Raw genomic sequence first — 17,764 nt, 5'->3', positions numbered from 1 at the left:
TGCCCACGCACGTGTGCCAGTGGAAGTCACGAGAATATGGCACGAGGGTAGCACAGAGGTGCCCACGCACGTGTGCTTTCGATAACCAGGTGAGTCCGGTGGAGACTCGAGGAGCTCACCTGGAACAGGAACACGGCCTGTCAAAGGAGCTACTGCCGGAGCAGCAAGGCAGGGACACGGCCTGCAAACCAGCTGCTGCCTAAGCAGCAAGGGCCAAGCCCACAGAAGACGATAATGCCTGAGCAGTGGCGTGGCAGCACGCTGCCAGACATCCAAACATAGAAGGACGGTCGCGCGCCGCCATGATGGCAGGAGGAGCTTTTAAGGAGGTGTAGCTCCAGCCAAGGGCGGGCGCGAGGCGGAGATGACGGATTTGACCCAATCAGGATCCACGACATCCCAGCCTGGCCAGTCAGGATTCACCACGTCACCAGCCTTGTCATCAAGCCGTGTGACGTCAGTGGGCGAATCAGGATCCACCAAGCATAGCACATGCTCACCCTCCTGCCTCTGGGAAATAGAGGCGGGATCCTCGGTCTCATAATGTGTAGAGATAACGGGAGTCTCACTGCTTCCCTGAACAGCAAACCTCTGCACATTGCGCAACCTCACAGACCTTCGAGGCTGCTGAGCAGGAGGAGCTGCGGCAGGCAAGGAATGGGAGACCGCCTCATCTCTTGCAACAGGAGTACCACTAGGTGTCACTCTCGTGCTGCCTCTCTGAGGAGGTTTCTCCTGCACTCTGCGCAGTCTGGCAGACCTTCGGCGCTGTTGAGCAGGAGCGCTCGTGGCAGGCAAGGAGACTGTCTCATTCCTTGCCACAGGAGAGCCACGAGGTGTAACACTTTTCTTCCCGTACAGAGCAAGTTTTTTAACTGCAGGTGAGGTCACACATAGGTTAGGGACCCCAAAAATAGAGATTACCTTGGCGCTTGGGTTTGGGGCTCCTTTGCATTGATCAATACAATGGCTAAACATCTCTCATTCCTATTATTCAGAGCAGTTATGCAGATACCATTTTCATGTTTTTCACTTTTTTCAGATAGTCTATTGTATTTTTCAGTCTAGCATTCCCATAGCAGTTATGCTTTTCATTTTTCCCCTATACATTGTGACTGGTGTGCACCTCTTTATCCTATTGTTTAGTTGTATATTTTTGAGTCTTGCACCTTGTTCACACCATGGTGTTCCAGACGTACATTCTTTAATAAGTCAGGCTGTCAGAGTTCCGGGATTTCCAGGTTTCTTTTGAAAGAGCTTGCCCTTTGTTAACATGGAGTTTTCTGTTCTGTTGCCCTACTTCCTGTCCATCTGTTTAAAAGGCCGCCCCTAAGCTTAGTCCAGTGCCTGAGTATACTGCTTGCTGTGTACTCCTGCTTTGCTGCTCTTGGTTCCTGATTGATATTTGGATCCTCTTGAAAAACAACCGACACCGTCTCTGGACTTCACCTGGTCTCATCAAGCTGTGCCCGGACTCCGTCTGCCGTCTTTGGTCAGCACTTCTGCCCGGTTCCTTCCGGTTCGTAACCACTCTGGACTCTCATCTTGTACGGACATTTTTGGACTATACCTATTGCCCTTTGTGTCCCGGCTGCTGCGCATTTAGGCCTTCTGGGGTGATTGCCAGACAGTCCCTGTATAGGGGTTCGCTCTTGGTGGTCTCCCTGGGGGAGTCCGGTGCGTGGTCCCGGGAATTCCCTTTCGCTCCGACCCTGGAAGGTATTTCTTGTGTTTATGTTCTGCTGTGTTTTTGTTCCGTTTATGTACATATTGTTGATTACATCTTATAAACATCTTTTGCACCAAGAACTCGTCTCTGGTTGTCATTGCCCTAACGCAATCGAAATCCTCAGTACATACAATAGTATTACTTTATACTCAGGCCCCAAAAGGATTTCGCTGGGGCAATGACTGAGACACGAGTAGATCAGCTGTTTTCCATGATTAACTCCTTGCAGCAGGAGATGGAGGTGGTGCAAACTAAGCTTAGTGATGTGGAGGCACAGCTGGGCCATGATCATCAGGTACTGGGTCCGGCTATTCAGGATTTGCAAACCAGAGTGGAGGCTCAGGAAGCCGCCCCCACTACGTCCGTATCAGCTGCCGGTATGCCTAGGTTACCCCCATTTCGTTTCAGTGGTGATCGTAGTCAGTTTCGTGGATTTGTTAACCAGTGTATACTGTTTTTTGATGTACATGCTGATTATTACCGTTCTGACCGGTCAAAAGTGTTATGTATAACTAGAAGGTGGCCCGATTCTACGCATCGGGTATTCTAGAATTTACGTATTGTGTAGTTCATGTATGATTTTTGTTATATATATATATAGATGTTGTTGTGTGTAGTTACCAAGTGTTTGTGTAGGGCGCTGTACATGTTCTGGGTGTTGTCTGGGTGTGATGGGGGTGAGAGCGGTGTTTGTGTGTTGCGTTGTTTGTGGAGCGCTGTGTGTGTTGCGCGGTTTGTGTGGGTGTGGTGTGTTTTCGGGGGAGGTATGTTTTGTGCAATGTGCGTGTTGTGCGGTATGTGCGTATATTTGTGTGTGCAGCGTTGTCTGTGTGTGTGGGTGTCTGTGTAGGGCAGTTGTTTGTGGTTCCCAGTGTGTGTTGTGCAGTGCGCGCTCGCGCGTATGTGTGTGTGTGTGTTGGGGGGAGGTGTGCACTTCCCATCGTGCTCCATCCCCCATGCAGCGCACTCCCCATCGTGCTCCATCCCCCATGCAGCGCACTCCCCATCGTGCTCCATCTCCCATCCTGCGCACTCCCAAACGTGCTCCATCCGCCATGCTGCGCACTCCCAAACGTGCTCCATCTGCCATGCAGCGCACTCCCCATCGTGCTCCATCCGCCATGCTGCGCACTCCCCATCGTGCTCCATCCGCCATGCTGCGCACTCCCCATCGTGCTCCATCTCCCATGCTGCGCACTCCCAAACGTGCTCCATCCGCCATGCTGCACACTCCCAAACGTGCTCCATCCGCCATGCTGCGCACTCCCAAACGTGCTCCATCCCCTATGCTGCGCACCCCCCATCGTGCTCCATCTCCCATGCTGCGCACTCCCAAACGTGCTCCATTCGCCATGCTGCGCACTCCCAAACGTGCTCCATTCGCCATGCTGCGCACTCCCAAACGTGCTCCATTTGCCATGCTGCGCACTCCCAAACGTGCTCCATCCGCCATGCTGCGCACTCCCCATCGTGCTCCATCCGCCATGCTGCGCACTCCCCATCGTGCTCCATCCGCCATGCTGCGCACTCCCAAACGTGGTCCATCCGCCATGCTGCGCACTCCCAAACGTGCTCCATCAGCCATACTCCGCACTCCCCATCGTGCTGCATCCTCCATGCTGCGCACTCCCAAACGTGCTCCATCCGCCATACTCCGCACTCCCCATCGTGCTGCATCCCCCCATGCTGCGCATTTCCAAACGTGCTCCATCCGCCATGCTGCGCACTCCCAAACGTGCTCCATCCGCCATGCTGCGCACTCCCAAACGTGCTCCATCCGCCATGCTGCGCACTCCCAAACGTGCTCCATCCGCCATGCTGCGCACTCCCAAAGGTGCTCCATCCGCCATGCTGCGCCAGCATCAGCCTCTCCGTCTCCAGCATCAGCCTCCCCATCCCAGCCTTCCCCAGGTTCAGCCTCTCTCCTCTCAGCCTCCTCCAGCACGCCGTGCTCCTCTGCCGACACTCACAGATCCGATCGCATACACTCACACACACACCCACCCGATCGCATACACTCACACCCACCCGATCGCATACACTCACACCCACCCGATCGCATACACTCACACCCACCCGATCGCATACACTCACACCCACCCGATCGCATACACACACCCGATCGCATACACTCACACGATCGCATACACTCACACACAAAGACACACACACTGACGATATTGCACATACGCGCTGATACTCACAACATCCGGGGATATCACATGCTTCTGGCCATGTGATCCCCCGGCAGGTCCTGGAAGCTCACAACAGCACAGTATCGCCGCCGAGAAGCAAGCGATATCCCAGGATGTTGTGAGTATTTGGATGCGATGTGATGTGTGAGTGTGATCTGATTTGTGTGTGTGTGCTGTTATGTGTGTGTATGTTCCGCAGCTGCAGGACCTTGATGTGTGGATGCGATGTGATGTGTGCGTGAGGTGTGTGTGAGAGTGAGTGTGAGCCGGTGTACACTGGTAACTATGATACACATCGGGTAACTAAGGGACCTTAGTTACCCGATGTTTATAATGGTTACCAGCTTTCACGGCCTCCGTCAAGATCCCAGCATCGCAAGGTTATGTCTGGCGCTGCCGGGATCCTGACGGAGCCGGTGTAGAAGCAAGCGATATCCCAGCATGTTGTGATGAGTGAGTGTGATCTGATGTGTGTGTGTGTGTGTACTCACCTGGGAGTCGGAGCTCCGTGTCAGTTGGGCCAGAGCGAGCGTGCATTGCGTGAGGGGGGCGGGGCCTGCAGAGAGCCGGGGCGAGAGGCCAATCCGTGTGGGGGGCGGGGCCATGGCGAGCCCAGCGGCCAATCGGCTTTGTGTCACCATAAGGACACAATTTCGGAGCATGACAGACAGACAGACAGATAGACAGATAGACAGACAGAATAAGGCAATTATATATATAGATCATGTTGTTAACCTCCCGAGCACTGGCTTGGGCTAATCCTATGATAAAGAATCGTGATATCCGTTTAAATCACCTGGATGACTTTCTAACAGCAATGGCGCAAATGTTTGATGATCCGAATCGCCGTGCTACCGCTGAATCGGCTCTCCTTTCCTTACGTCAGGGAAAGCGGTCTGTCGTAGAATACGCCACTGAGTTCAAAAGGTTAGTGGTAGACACCGACTGGGGAAACAATGCGTTATTGTCAGTTTTCAGAAAAGGTTTGTCCGGTACCATCAAGGACGAGTTAGCTCGTTCCGAATCTCCAGGGGATTTTGAACTGTTTCTCCAACACTGTGTGTGTATCGATACCCGCTTGACGGAACGTAGACAGGAAAAATGGGCAGCTGTGAACCGGGTAACCAACTTTGCGTTTCCTTCCAGAGAACCCGCTCTCAGGACGCCACGGGAGGCCGAGGATGTTCCTATGCAAGTGGACTCTCTACAAAAGCGAGAGACCAACGAACGTCGTGAACACCGGCTCCGTGAGCGTTTGTGTTTCTATTGCGGTCAATCAGACCATTTTCTGATTGACTGCCCGAAACGTCCAAATCGCCCAAATAAGGTATTGGCAGCCATGGCAGAGTGTGACAACACGGACGCAGAGTCCGATATCTCTGAGGCAAGTGGACACCTGGATGCGGTATTTCCCTTGACTGTAATGTCAACTTCATCTAAGGACTCAGAAGGGAAATACACCCATTGCTCGCTTCCCATTCAGATACGGTGGGAGGGACAGTTAATTCCTACATCTGCTATGATAGACTCTGGGGCAGGGGGAAATTTCATGGACTCTTCTTTTGCCAGGAAACACGGTATCCAGACTCAACAAAGATCCTCACCGGTTACCATGGAGACGGTAGACGGATCTCCATTAGTTTCTGGACCAGTTGATCGGGAAACAGTACCCCTAGAATGTGTGATGAAGCCAGGTCAGCAGGAGACCCTTGTTTTCATGATGATTTCTTCTCCCCATTTTCCGATAATTTTAGGAATTCCGTGGCTGCGGTCTACAAATCCAGTCATCGATTGGGAGACTAAAGAAATATCCTTCCCACCGCAGAGTGGTCCGACCATTAGTCCAACTGTACCGGTTCCAGTAACACCGAATGCGGAGGGCACTGTACAGGTACCTGTTCTACCCCCGGTATATCATGACTTCGCTGATATATGCGACAAAAGAAAAGCAGATCGGCTTCCCCCGCATAGACCGTATGATTGTCCCATAGACTTACTCCCAGGGGCAGAGATCCCGTTTGGTCATGTCTACCCGTTGGCGGCACCTGAGTTAGAAGCACTAAAAGATTACATCGATGAAAGTCTAGCCAAGGGATTTATTCGACCTTCTACCTCACCAGCAGGGGCACCCATCTTTTTTGTGAAAAAGAAAGAGGGGACTCTGAGACCTTGTATCGACTACCGGGAACTAAATAAGATAACCATCCGGAACCGGTATCCGTTACCGTTGATTCCCGAACTATTGGAGAGAGTCCAACAGGCAAAGATATTCACTAAATTGGATCTCCGTGGGGCATATAATCTACTCCACATACGTCCCGGAGACGAGTGGAAGACAGCGTTCAGATGTCGGTATGGACATTATGAGTATTTAGTGATGCCGTTTGGACTTTGTAACGCTCCTGCGGCTTTCCAACACCTAGTCAACGATATTTTTAGGGATATAATGGACCAGTTCATGGTGATTTACCTGGATGATATCTTGATCTTTTCTGATTCCCTACAGGAACACCAGGAGCACGTAAAGACAGTACTTGCCCGACTGAGGGATAACCACCTGTATATTAAACTGGAGAAGTGCGAATTCCATTGCTCAAAAATACAATTTTTAGGATATGTCATCTCTCCTCAGGGACTGAACATGGAGTCTGGCAAGATACAAGCAATTCTAGACTGGCCGGAACTGGGAAACATCAAGGAGGTACAACGCTTTGTCGGTTTTGCCAACTTTTACAGACGCTTTATCCGTAACTTTTCAGAGATCGTCCGTCCTATTACTCTGTTAACCAAGAAAGGACAGAAGTTTGTGTGGTCCGCCCAGGCCCAGGAAGCTTTCAATCGTCTCAAGGTTTGTTTCACCTCAGCACCAATACTAATACACCCGAATCCCGCACTCCCCTTTATTGTGGAAGTCGACGCTTCCGATTATGCATTAGGGGCTATCCTTTCCCAAAGAACTGGGGACAAGAGTCTCTTGCATCCGTGTGCTTTCTTTTCTCGCCGGTTGTCCCCTGCAGAAAGGAACTATGACATTGCGGACAAGGAATTGTTGGCGATTATTGCAGCTTTTAAGGAATGGAGACACCACTTACAGGGAGCAGCGCAGCAAGTGATAGTTCTCACAGACCATCGTAACCTGGAATTCCTTAAATCTGCCAGGTGCCTGTCTCCACGGCAAGCCCGTTGGAGCTTGTTCCTTAACCAGTTCAATTTTATCGTTACATACCGTCCAGGTTCACGTAATGGGAAAGCCGATGCCTTGTCCCGAATCCACGCCATGGACTCCGTGCCTGGAACCCCGTCTCAGACCGTGTTATCTGATGCCAATTTCGTTGGAGTAATCCAGGACCAGGACTTGTGGAAGGACATCAAGCAGGCCTATGATGGTGACGTATTTCTTGCTGCCCCCCCGAATGATGTGACTCTTGTCCTTCGGAATGGTGTGTGGTTGAGAGAGCGACGTATTTATGTCCCGGAGGCTGTAAGACTTCGGGTTCTCAAATTGGTCCATGACTCCGTGTTGGCAGGTCATAGGGGGGTACAGAAGACGCAGGAATTTCTGAGTCGTTTTTTCTGGTGGCCAACCTGTTTAAAGGATGTGAAAGACTATGTCCACTCATGTGTGGTTTGTGCCCGGTGCAAGGTCCCTCGTGTGGCTCCTACGGGACTCCTTCAACCGTTACCCATTCCATCTCGCCCTTGGGGATCCATCTCAATGGATTTTATTGTGGAATTGCCAGTCTCAGGCGGTAACAATACCATTTTAGTGGTGGTGGATCGGTTGACCAAAGCTGCTCACTTTATTCCATGTACCGGTCTTCCCTCAGCCGCAGAGACAGTGGATTTGGTTATCCAGAATGTATTTTGATTGCATGGGGTACCAGATGAGATCATCTCTGACCGGGGCGTGCAGTTCACGTCTAAATTCTGGAAGGGGTTTTGTTCGGCACTCCGTATTGATGTCTGTTTGTCTTCTGCATACCATCCTCAGACAAATGGGCAAACCGAACGGACTAATCAAACCCTGGAGCAGTACCTACGCTGTTATGTCAGCCATCTGCAGGATGATTGGTTGAAGCTGCTTCCTTTGGCGGAGTTCTCATATAACAACACTCAGAGCAGCTCCACTAAGGTAACGCCCTTTTTCGCTAACTTGGGTTACCATCCGAATGTTTTGCCTAGGTCACCGGTGGCGGTCTCGGTGCCAGCGGTGGAGGACAGAGTGACGGAGCTACGACAGAATCTGGAGGTTTTGAAGGATTCTTTGGCTTCGGCTCAGGAGCGTTACAAGAAGTCGGCAGACACTCACCGGAAACAGGCACCCATGTATAAGGTAGGGGACTCGGTGTGGTTATCCACCAAAAATCTGAAATTGGGTGTTCCTTCGCAGAAGCTGGGGCAGAAATTCATCGGTCCGTTTAAGATCACCGGGATCGTGAGCCCTGTGGCCTGTCGGCTGAGGTTGCCGCACCATTTGAAGGTACACCCGGTCTTTCATGTTTCTCTACTCAAACCTGTCTCCCCTAACACGTTTCATGGTCGTATCGTGCCTCCTCCTCCGCCTGTGATGGTTGACGGCCAGGAGCAGTTCGTGGTTGAGGACATTATTGACTCCCGGCTCCATCGGCATCGGCTTCAGTATCTGGTACGTTGGCAGGGGTACTCCCCCCGAGGACGATTCCTGTGAACCTGTGGGTAACATTCGAGCGCCCCGGAAGGTTGCTCAGTTTCATCGATGGTACCCGGACAAGCCAGGCCCTGATCCGTCCTGAGGCCGTTTCTGGGGGGGGAGTACTGTCAGAGTTCTGGGATTTCCAGGTTTCTTTTGAAAGAGCTTGCCCTTTGTTAACATGGAGTTTTCTGTTCTGTTGCCCTACTTCCTGTCCATCTGTTTAAAAGGCCGCCCCTAAGCTTAGTCCAGTGCCTGAGTATACTGCTTGCTGTGTACTCTTGCTTTGCTGCTCTTGGTTCCTGATTGATATTTGGATCCTCTTGAAAAACAACCGACACCGTCTCTGGACTTCACCTGGTCTCATCAAGCTGTGCCCGGACTCCGTCTGCCGTCTTTGGTCAGCACTTCTGCTCGGTTCCTTCCGGTTCGTAACCACTCTGGACTCTCATCTTGTACGGACATTTTTGGACTATACCTATTGCCCTTTGTGTCCCGGCTGCTGCGCATTTAGGCCTTCTGGGGTGATTGCCAGACAGTCCCTGTATAGGGGTTCGCTCTTGGTGGTCTCCCTGGGGGAGTCCGGTGCGTGGCCCCGGGAATTCCCCTTCGCTCCGATCCTGGAAGGTATTTCCTGTGTTTTATGTTCTACTGTGTTTTTGTTCCGTTTATGTACATATTGTTGGTTACATCTTATAAACATCTTTTGCACCAAGAACTTGTCTCTGGTTGTCATTGCCCTAACGCAATCGAAATCCTCAGTACATACAATAGTATTACACAGGCACCCAGTCACAATATCCCGCGACCGGGTCTTCGACTTCTCCTGGTCTAGACCATGGTCTACAACCCAATCTTCTCCTCCCCGGGAGCCACACGCTCCCTCCTAGCTCCTCACTTGTCGAAAGCTACCACTGAACTGACTTGTCACCTCCCACCTCCCTGCCTGACCCCTTGGTGGGCGGCCCTATTCCAGCTCAGCAGCCCACTGGTGTGCCTGACCGGGTGTGGTGTGAGGTGTGATTGAGATTTTTGGATGTTGATGGAGGCAGTGCTGCAAGTTGGGAACCCAGAACCAAGAGGGGCTGAGTCCTGCACTAAGAATAAAGAGCGTGCAGTACCCTGTGACGACCTGACTAGTGCAGGGGCGTCACATCTGTATAGGTTATACATAAAAAAAAAAGTGTCACCAATTGACACCAAAAAGATACAATATATAATATATAGCCCTATATCATTATCACCAGATTACGAGATGAAAAAAGAATTGGCATATATTAAATGTGCCACAATATAATAATGTACAGAAAAAACTTCATTCATGTAAGGATGACAAAGGCATAATATAATAGCAATGTGGAAAAGGTGAAATTAAGATGGCAAATGGATATGATCTGATATAAATCAGGAAGTATATTGTGAAGACCTGATAGTAAACAAATAACTAGTATACCGCAGTGCTACATATTAACAAAGCCTTACCACTGGGATACCCTGATGCGTTTCGCCGTGGCTTTCTCCAAGGGCCTAACGCATCAGGGTGTTTCAAGTTTTTTTTCTGTACATTATTATATTGTGGCACATTTAATATCTGGCAGTTCTTTTTTCATCTCATAATCTGGTGATAATGATATAGGGCTATATATTATATACTGTAACTTTTTGGTGTCAATTGGTGACACTTTTTTTTATGTATAACATATACAGATGTGGCACCCCTGAGGCTCAGTCGCCACAGGGAATTGCGTCTGGTTCAAGTTGTATTTCTCTCCCTACTGAGAAGAGGTAAATCGCTGGTTTCTGCCACTCACAGAACATCTAGCATCACCACATACAGGAAGCCAGACTACGGGTCGGCACCATAGCATGGGTAATCCCCCAGCACTGCTGAATCCTTCCTGAGGTTGGGGCTGCTCTCAGTTAGTAGATAGACAAACAGTTTCCCTTTTAGTGAGAGAACAGTCTGAGACAACGAATGAGCGACAGGTCCCCTGGGGGGGGTGCTACACTCAGCTCCCCTCAGGGGGACCACCCAGGATGCATGCCTTAGAGCTATCTCGGGGAAAGAGGAGAAAGTGCAAGAACATCATGGGAAAAGGCCGAGAGACAGAGGTGACCGGTGGAGATGGTGAGACACAGAGGAGACATGGCAGCTGGGGGGGGAGCTTAGCAGCTTCCAAACTGCCAGCGCAGTCGGGGTGCAGAACCCTCAGTTGGGGAAACCTTCATGAACTCTAACAAATCTGCAGGAATTGGGGATTTCATGTCCCATCGCCCACCACCCACTTTCCAAAAGCACAGTGACATATATGATCTGGGGTCGGGTTTACACCCAGGCCCCACAGCGAGGACCCGCGTCACCTGCATACGGCATGGGACACTTAACACAGACAGCTGAATCCCCAAATGGCTTCAGGCCACAGAGAGCTGTGAGTCAGCGCAAGGACGAAGGTCTCACACATTTCCACAGACACCGGTGATTGCCTCCGAACCACCCGGGACTGGCTGGAGTCCATCCATGGCAGCAGAAAACGGCACCTCCAGGGAGCTTTCGGAACTGTGAGTAATTGGAACTTTGAACCGCAGCCCCCTGTGTCGTCTTTCTCATTGCCGGCGCCGCTGACCCGTGATTCGGTGCCATCAGCCGCCCCCATCGTCCTCCCTGGGGCTCCCTCTACCTTTGGGGAGCTGGACTATCTGTGCTGCGTTAACATCAGCCCCAGAGGAGAGCGACATCTCGCAGCGGCGGCTAATTCCTGGCCGCACACAACGGGTGGAGCTGCAAAGCATCCCCATCCAGGAAAAGTTGCAGGAGGGGTTGGTGGCCAAGACCCCAGTCACCGCTGCAACCAGTGACGCCTTCCAGGGATCCTTCGCCCTCCTTTCATCCCCCCTTTACACCGGACACCCTTGCACCTGTCTTTACATGTAGGTTAGGCAGGGATTAGCAATATGCCCCCAGATTTGCTTGTGGTTCTGAGTGCATGTTGCACCTGACAGATTCACTATAATTCTCCCACAATAAAAACTAAATGAGAGTCTGTCAGCACTGCAGCTTTTCACCCCTCCCCAAAACTACAGTATTTATATGTGCAAGTAACTCCCACAATATCTTTACATGACCTGTCTGTTTATCACTTGCTGAGAATTGATATGCAAATGATGTTGTATGTCTGAAGCCTTTGTTAAATCAAGGACGCCTTCCACAGCTTGGCTGACAGCATCTGTCAGTCAAGCAGGAAAAGGCAGCTCTTAGTGGGGAAAAGAGTTAGGCCGGCGTCACATGGTACGATCTATTGTGCGATCGCACGAGCGATCGTACCCACCCCCATCGTTTGTGCGTCACGGGCAATTAATTGCCCGTGGTGCACAAAGTCGTTAACTCTCTCTTACACGCACTTACCTCCCAGACAACGTCGCTGTGGGCAGCGAACATCCTCTTCCTGAAGGGGATGGGATGTTCGGCATCACAACAACGTCACACAGCAGCCGTCCAAAAGAAGCGGAGGGGCAGAGATGAGTGGGACGTAACATCCCGCCCAGCTCCTTCCTTCCGCATTGCCGGCAGGACGCAGGTAAGCTGTGTTTGTCGTTCCCGGGGTGTCACACGGAGCGATGTGTGCTGCCTTGGGAATGATGAAGAACCGGAGCACAGAAGGAGAAACAACATTTTGAAAATGAACGACGTTTCTACGAGCAAAGATAAGGTGAGTATTTTTGCTCGTTCAAAGTCGTTCGTAGCTGTCACACGCTATGATATGTCTAATGATGCCGGATGTGCGTCACGGAATCCGTGACCCCGACGACATATCGCCCGGTGTATCGTAGGATGTGACGCTGGCCTTAGAGTGAAGGAAGCTTCAGATCTACATTCACATAAGTGTGAAAACCTGCTGACAGTCTCCCTTTAAGTCCTATTTACACTGAAAGATTATGGTCACTGAAAATTCCAGAATGACAGCTGTATTTTCATTCTTTGTGTTGTCCACTTGTGCACTGATCCTATAATAAGCTCTTGTAAAATCTGGCAAATTAAGGATTAACACATCTACATTGCTACAGGACCAGAAACAGCATCAGTACATGAACACATAACACTGGGGAACAAAATTTGTGTTGCATCCACAAAAACACTTGTTCTTACTTAATTTGAGTGTGCTGAGCTCAAATTAATTTTTCTCTGTAAGGTACAGTTTTTTTTGCAATTCAAGATTTTAGGTTTTCATCTTACTGTACAAATTTCAACATTTAGTTTAACATAATGAAGTAGAATGTCGTCTTGGGCATCACCTTGGTGAAAATGTAATAATGTAATGCAGTAAATACAGTAATACACTAAAAGATATATATTTTCATCAGAATTTGTTTACAATTTTGAAATAGAACATATTAAAACACTTATTTTTATCATAAAATTTGCACAAAACTTATTTAAATTGTATTCAGGCAAAAATTTGCATTTGTAGCTCATGTGTGTGTGTGTGTACATGTTGAGGACAATCTCATTTGATGCTCCAGCAGTAGTCTGCCATAATATTTTTGTCCCACTGTCCCTGATAATGCTCTTATATCATCTTCAGAACTTGATGAAAGCGTTCTCCCTGCTCATCACCAACAGCTCCAAGAGTTTTGGGAAACTTATAAAGGCCAACAGCATCCTTTGAACCAGAAGTTCATAGTTTTCTGCTTTTTTGTTGCCAAGAAAGTTCTTTGTAACTGCCACAAAAGACTGCCATGCTGCTTTCTCCTCCTTATTTATCTTCTTTGCAAATTCGTCATTGCGTATGACAGTTTGAATTTGAGGTCCATAGAATACACCTGCTTTTATCTTCTCAAAAGACAAGGTAAGAAAAGCAGAAATAATATGTTGAAAGCATTGGCTTTCTCTATTCAAAGCACAAACAAACTGCTTCATTAAACTAAGTTTGATGTGAAGTATGAGAAAAATGATCCTGTCTCGATCAACTACAGGTTCATTCACAATATTTTTGCATCCCTACTTCCAGAGCTTCACGTTTTGGCAACTCTTACTGTGTCCAGTGTTTTTCCCTTGCTCGGTTGTCCCACAAACACAGAAAACAAGGATCGTTTGAGAATCCTCTCTGTTGTCCTAGGAGGAGATTTACCATTTTAAGATCTACCCAAATGATCCAATTATGTTTTTCATACTTCAGGAAGTCAAGGATATTTTTTATGTCATTATAATCTCCTCACAGATGAGTTGAATAACCAATTGAAACCGCTGCATAAATATTACTGTTATGTAGGAGAAGACATTTCAGACTCCATTTAGAGCTGTCAAGAAATAGCCGCCATTCTGTTGGACAGTAAGTGGTAACACCTAGCTGACTGAGAAGACTACTGATATCATGACAGGAAACAATGTGTTTGTCTTTGGAAAAAAAAAGCCACAAAAATCTGTTCATGCTTCCTGAAATGGGAAACTTTTGCTGACCGGTGAAGAACATTCTTTTCATGAAGCCTAAAGGCTAAAAACTATACTGCTTTCTTTGATAGGCCCAAATCTCTTACTATGTCATTCAATTCGGGTTGGGTAAACTGCTTAGGGGTTAATGACTGCTTGTATCAGAAGAAGACCTTTCAGATTCTACATTAATTTCCTCATGCTTCTTATCAAAATACATTTGGTCACCATGTTCACTTTCTTCGTCCTTACAAGAAATAAAACCATTGAAAACTGGAAGCGGGAGTGTCTCAGAGTGTGGGATAGGTCGTATTGCTGAAGGAATATTTGGATATCCAATCATATGACATATTTTCTTGCTGATGCCCTTTTTGTATGGATCAGACAGAAATAAGTCACTGCTGTGGTCCTTAGATTAACACCAAACCATGGGAAAACCAAAAGGAATTCCTTTGCTTTTTTCTTTTGTCCAGTCCCGAAGCATTTCCTCACAATTATGACACAATATAAGGAGCCCAATTTTTGTCTTGAATCTCCAAGGGGAACTTGAATATAAGCAATATGTGCACGTGTCACAAAATATGAAATATTGCACCTTTGACGTTGACATGTATAACAGCCACATATATAACAGAAGGTGTCAGGACTATTCTTACATTTACGCCTACTCGAGGAAGCCATGATTCAATAAAAAAACAAAATAGGAGGCTGTTTTTATCAGATAACCAAAACGTGATGACAGGTCCTCTTTAATTGCCTTGTGGTTATGTTGAATCCAAGAATTGTTGCCCTTTAACTCAAATTTAAAAACCAAGACATGACATAAACTTAAACAAAAAAATATTAAAATAGGTAAAAAACTAGAGAATGCACCAAAAAAACATATTTCTGATTTGGAATCTGTGATGCAGAAATATATAGAAATAGTTCTAAAACCTCATGCACCAGAAAATGAAAAAAAAATTGTTGCCCAGTGATCAGAACCACTATCAGTACATGAATACATCACCAGAACCACTAGTAGTTCAGGAATATATCCCCTTAAACATTATCAGCTCAGGAATAAATCACTAGGATCATCAGCAGTATATCTTTCCATTTCATGTGCTAATCTACTTTCCCACCTTTGAACTGACTCTAAATTCCCCAATTAATTTTAAAATGTGGAGCCCAAAAGTGGATCACATATTCAGGTGAGGCCTTATAAGTATTTTATAGAGGCTAATTGTATATTTATATCAAAGCATATTATCTCTCTTTTTATACAACCAAAAAATCTTGTTTGCTTTTGTATCTGCTGCCTGACATTGAGTAAAGATGAGCAAACCTTTCAAAGTTTGGTTCACTGTTCTTCACTGAGCTTTCAGGTGTTTGCCGAGCTGGTCGACGAACAGATCGACAAACATGCCAAACCCACTGAATTCAATTGGAGGCCAAACTTTTGTATCGTAAAATAGTGTAAGGGGGCTGTAAAAGAAAGAAAATAAAGAAGGACATACTTACCTAGTCTCAAGCACGGATGTAACTACTCCTGTGGCTGTAACTGCTCCTGTAGCTGTACTAGGGCCACTGATTATCCCTCATACATATTCACTTCTTTTGTCACCCACGTGTCTCTGATTGGCTTCAGTCAGACCACAGATCCAAACAGCATCTGTGATTGGTTAGAATTGCAGAACCTATCATGGTAAATAATAAATAAATCAAAAATAAAATTGTGGTAGGGCCCCTATCTTTGGATACCAGCACAGATAAATCCCACAGCTAAAGGCTGCACCTCTCAGCCAGGTGCTTATCTTGACTGTGTATTAAAAAAACAGGAAAAACATGCAGCTTTTTAAAAAAATATTTAAAAAAATAATTTAAAAAAAATGTTGTGCAGTCCCCCAAAATTTTAATACCCAGCCAAGATAAAGCCCGATAGCTGGGGAATTTTCAGGTTGAGGAGATCCATAGTTATTGTCCCCCAGCCTAAAAATAGTAGCCTGCAGCCACCCAGGATTGCCGCATCCATTGGATGTGACAGTCCTTGCACTTTACCCTTCTCTTCCTGATTGCCCTGGTGCAGTGGCAATCTGGGTAATAAGGATTAATAGCAGCTCACTGCTGCCACTAAGCAATAGATTAGTTTTGAAAAGCATCTATGAGACCCATTATTACTAATCTGTAAGGGAAAGTAAATAAACACAAACACCAAAAACATTTTTATTTGAAATAAAATCCACCCTCTTTCACTACTTTATTAACCTCAAAACAACCAAGTCCTAAGTAATCCAAACGAAGTCCCATGGCAATTCCAGCTCTGCTACATCTGAAATGACAGGGAGTGGCCATCGAACATGAGTGATCAGCAATCAGCAGAGCAGTGACATCACTCAGGTTAGTTGCAGCTCACCTGTGTCCACAGGATATCTGACCTCAGGGGACCTCATGAACTCAGTGACTGCACCTCAGGTGAGGTCACTAAGTTCACAGTCCTGCATCATCTGACAGAAAACTGTTTTTCTTTTGCCAAAAGCGATGGAGATTTGGTGCTTAAATTTCTTCATCATATTCCTGTACCCAATCTACACCTCCTAGCAAAAAATGCATCAAAACACCATGCAATTTTGATGCAATTTTGATGCATTTTTTTTGCCAAAAGGTGTAGATTTGGTGCAGGAATAAGGTGTAAAAACTTCAGCACAAAATCTGCATTTCTCAGTAAAAAAAAATGCACAAAAAATGTTTTTCCCACCATTTCAATGCAGTTTTCTGCCAGGAGGTGCAAATTTGCTGTTGAAATCTGATGATCTGATGCAGACATTTGAGCACAACAACCGTTTTTGTGCATTCTTTTGCCAAGAGATGCAGATTTTGTGCTGAAGTTTTTACACCATATTCCTGCACCCAATCTACACCTCCTGGCAAAAAATACATCATAACCGCGGGTGTTATGATGCGGGTTCGATGTGAGTTTTTTTACAGGAGGTATACATTGAGTGCAGTAATATGATGAAAAATCTCAGCACCAAAACTGTATCTTGTAAAAAAAAAATGCAGTTTTCTGCCAGGAAATGCAGGTCTGAGGTGAGGTCACTGAGTTCATTGAGGTCCCCTGAAGTTATGTTACCTGTGGTCACAGGTGAAAAACAATGGGAACCTCCAGCTTTGGCCACAACTAACCTGAGTGATTTCAATGCTGATAGCTTGGGCTCAGTTTCTGCTTTACGTCCACAGCGCGTGGTCATGTTCTATGGCCACACGCTGTCACTTCAGATGCTCCTTGGTCTTTGAGTTAATAAAGTGGTAAGAGTGTTATTTTGTATTTTATTTCAAAGAAATAATTTTTGGGGTGTTATTGTTTATATCTTTTCCCTTGCAAATTATTAATGAGAAGGCTCATAGACACCTTTACTAATTTAGGGCTTAGTGACAGCTGTGAACTGTTATTAACCCCTTATTACCCCAATTGCCACCGCACCAGGGCAATTAGGAAAAGCTGGGTAAAGTTCTGGGGTTGTCGCATCTAATGGATGCGCCAATCCTGGGCGGCTGCAGGTTATTATTTTTAGGTTGAGGGAGCCCAATAAGCATGGGTCTTCCCAACCTGAGACTACCAGCCCCTAGCTGCTGGCTTTATCATTATTGGGTATTAAAATTGGGGGAGGCTGCGCAATTTTTTAAAAATGATTTATTTATATATTTAAAAAAGCTGCAATTGATTTCTTCTATCTTGATACACAGCCAAGATGAGCACACTGCTT

At 47.2% G+C, this 17,764-nt stretch overlaps 1 protein-coding gene across 1 annotated transcript in view; it reads right to left on the bottom strand.

The window, feature by feature from the left end:
• LOC142299917 (vomeronasal type-2 receptor 26-like) overlaps positions 1-17,764 on the bottom strand; it is a 135,433-nt gene that overhangs the window by 46,230 nt on the left and 71,439 nt on the right. Inside the window, exon 6 of the mRNA XM_075341893.1 lies at positions 13,210-13,421. Within this exon, the coding sequence (XP_075198008.1) occupies positions 13,210-13,421 (212 nt within the window). The remainder of the gene's footprint in view (positions 1-13,209; positions 13,422-17,764) is intronic.

This window comes from Anomaloglossus baeobatrachus, chromosome 1 (assembly GCF_048569485.1).
Source record: "Anomaloglossus baeobatrachus isolate aAnoBae1 chromosome 1, aAnoBae1.hap1, whole genome shotgun sequence".
NCBI lineage: Eukaryota > Metazoa > Chordata > Amphibia > Anura > Aromobatidae > Anomaloglossus > Anomaloglossus baeobatrachus.
The sequence above is the reverse complement of the archived record's forward strand: the minus strand, read 5'-3'. Positions and strand labels throughout refer to the sequence as shown.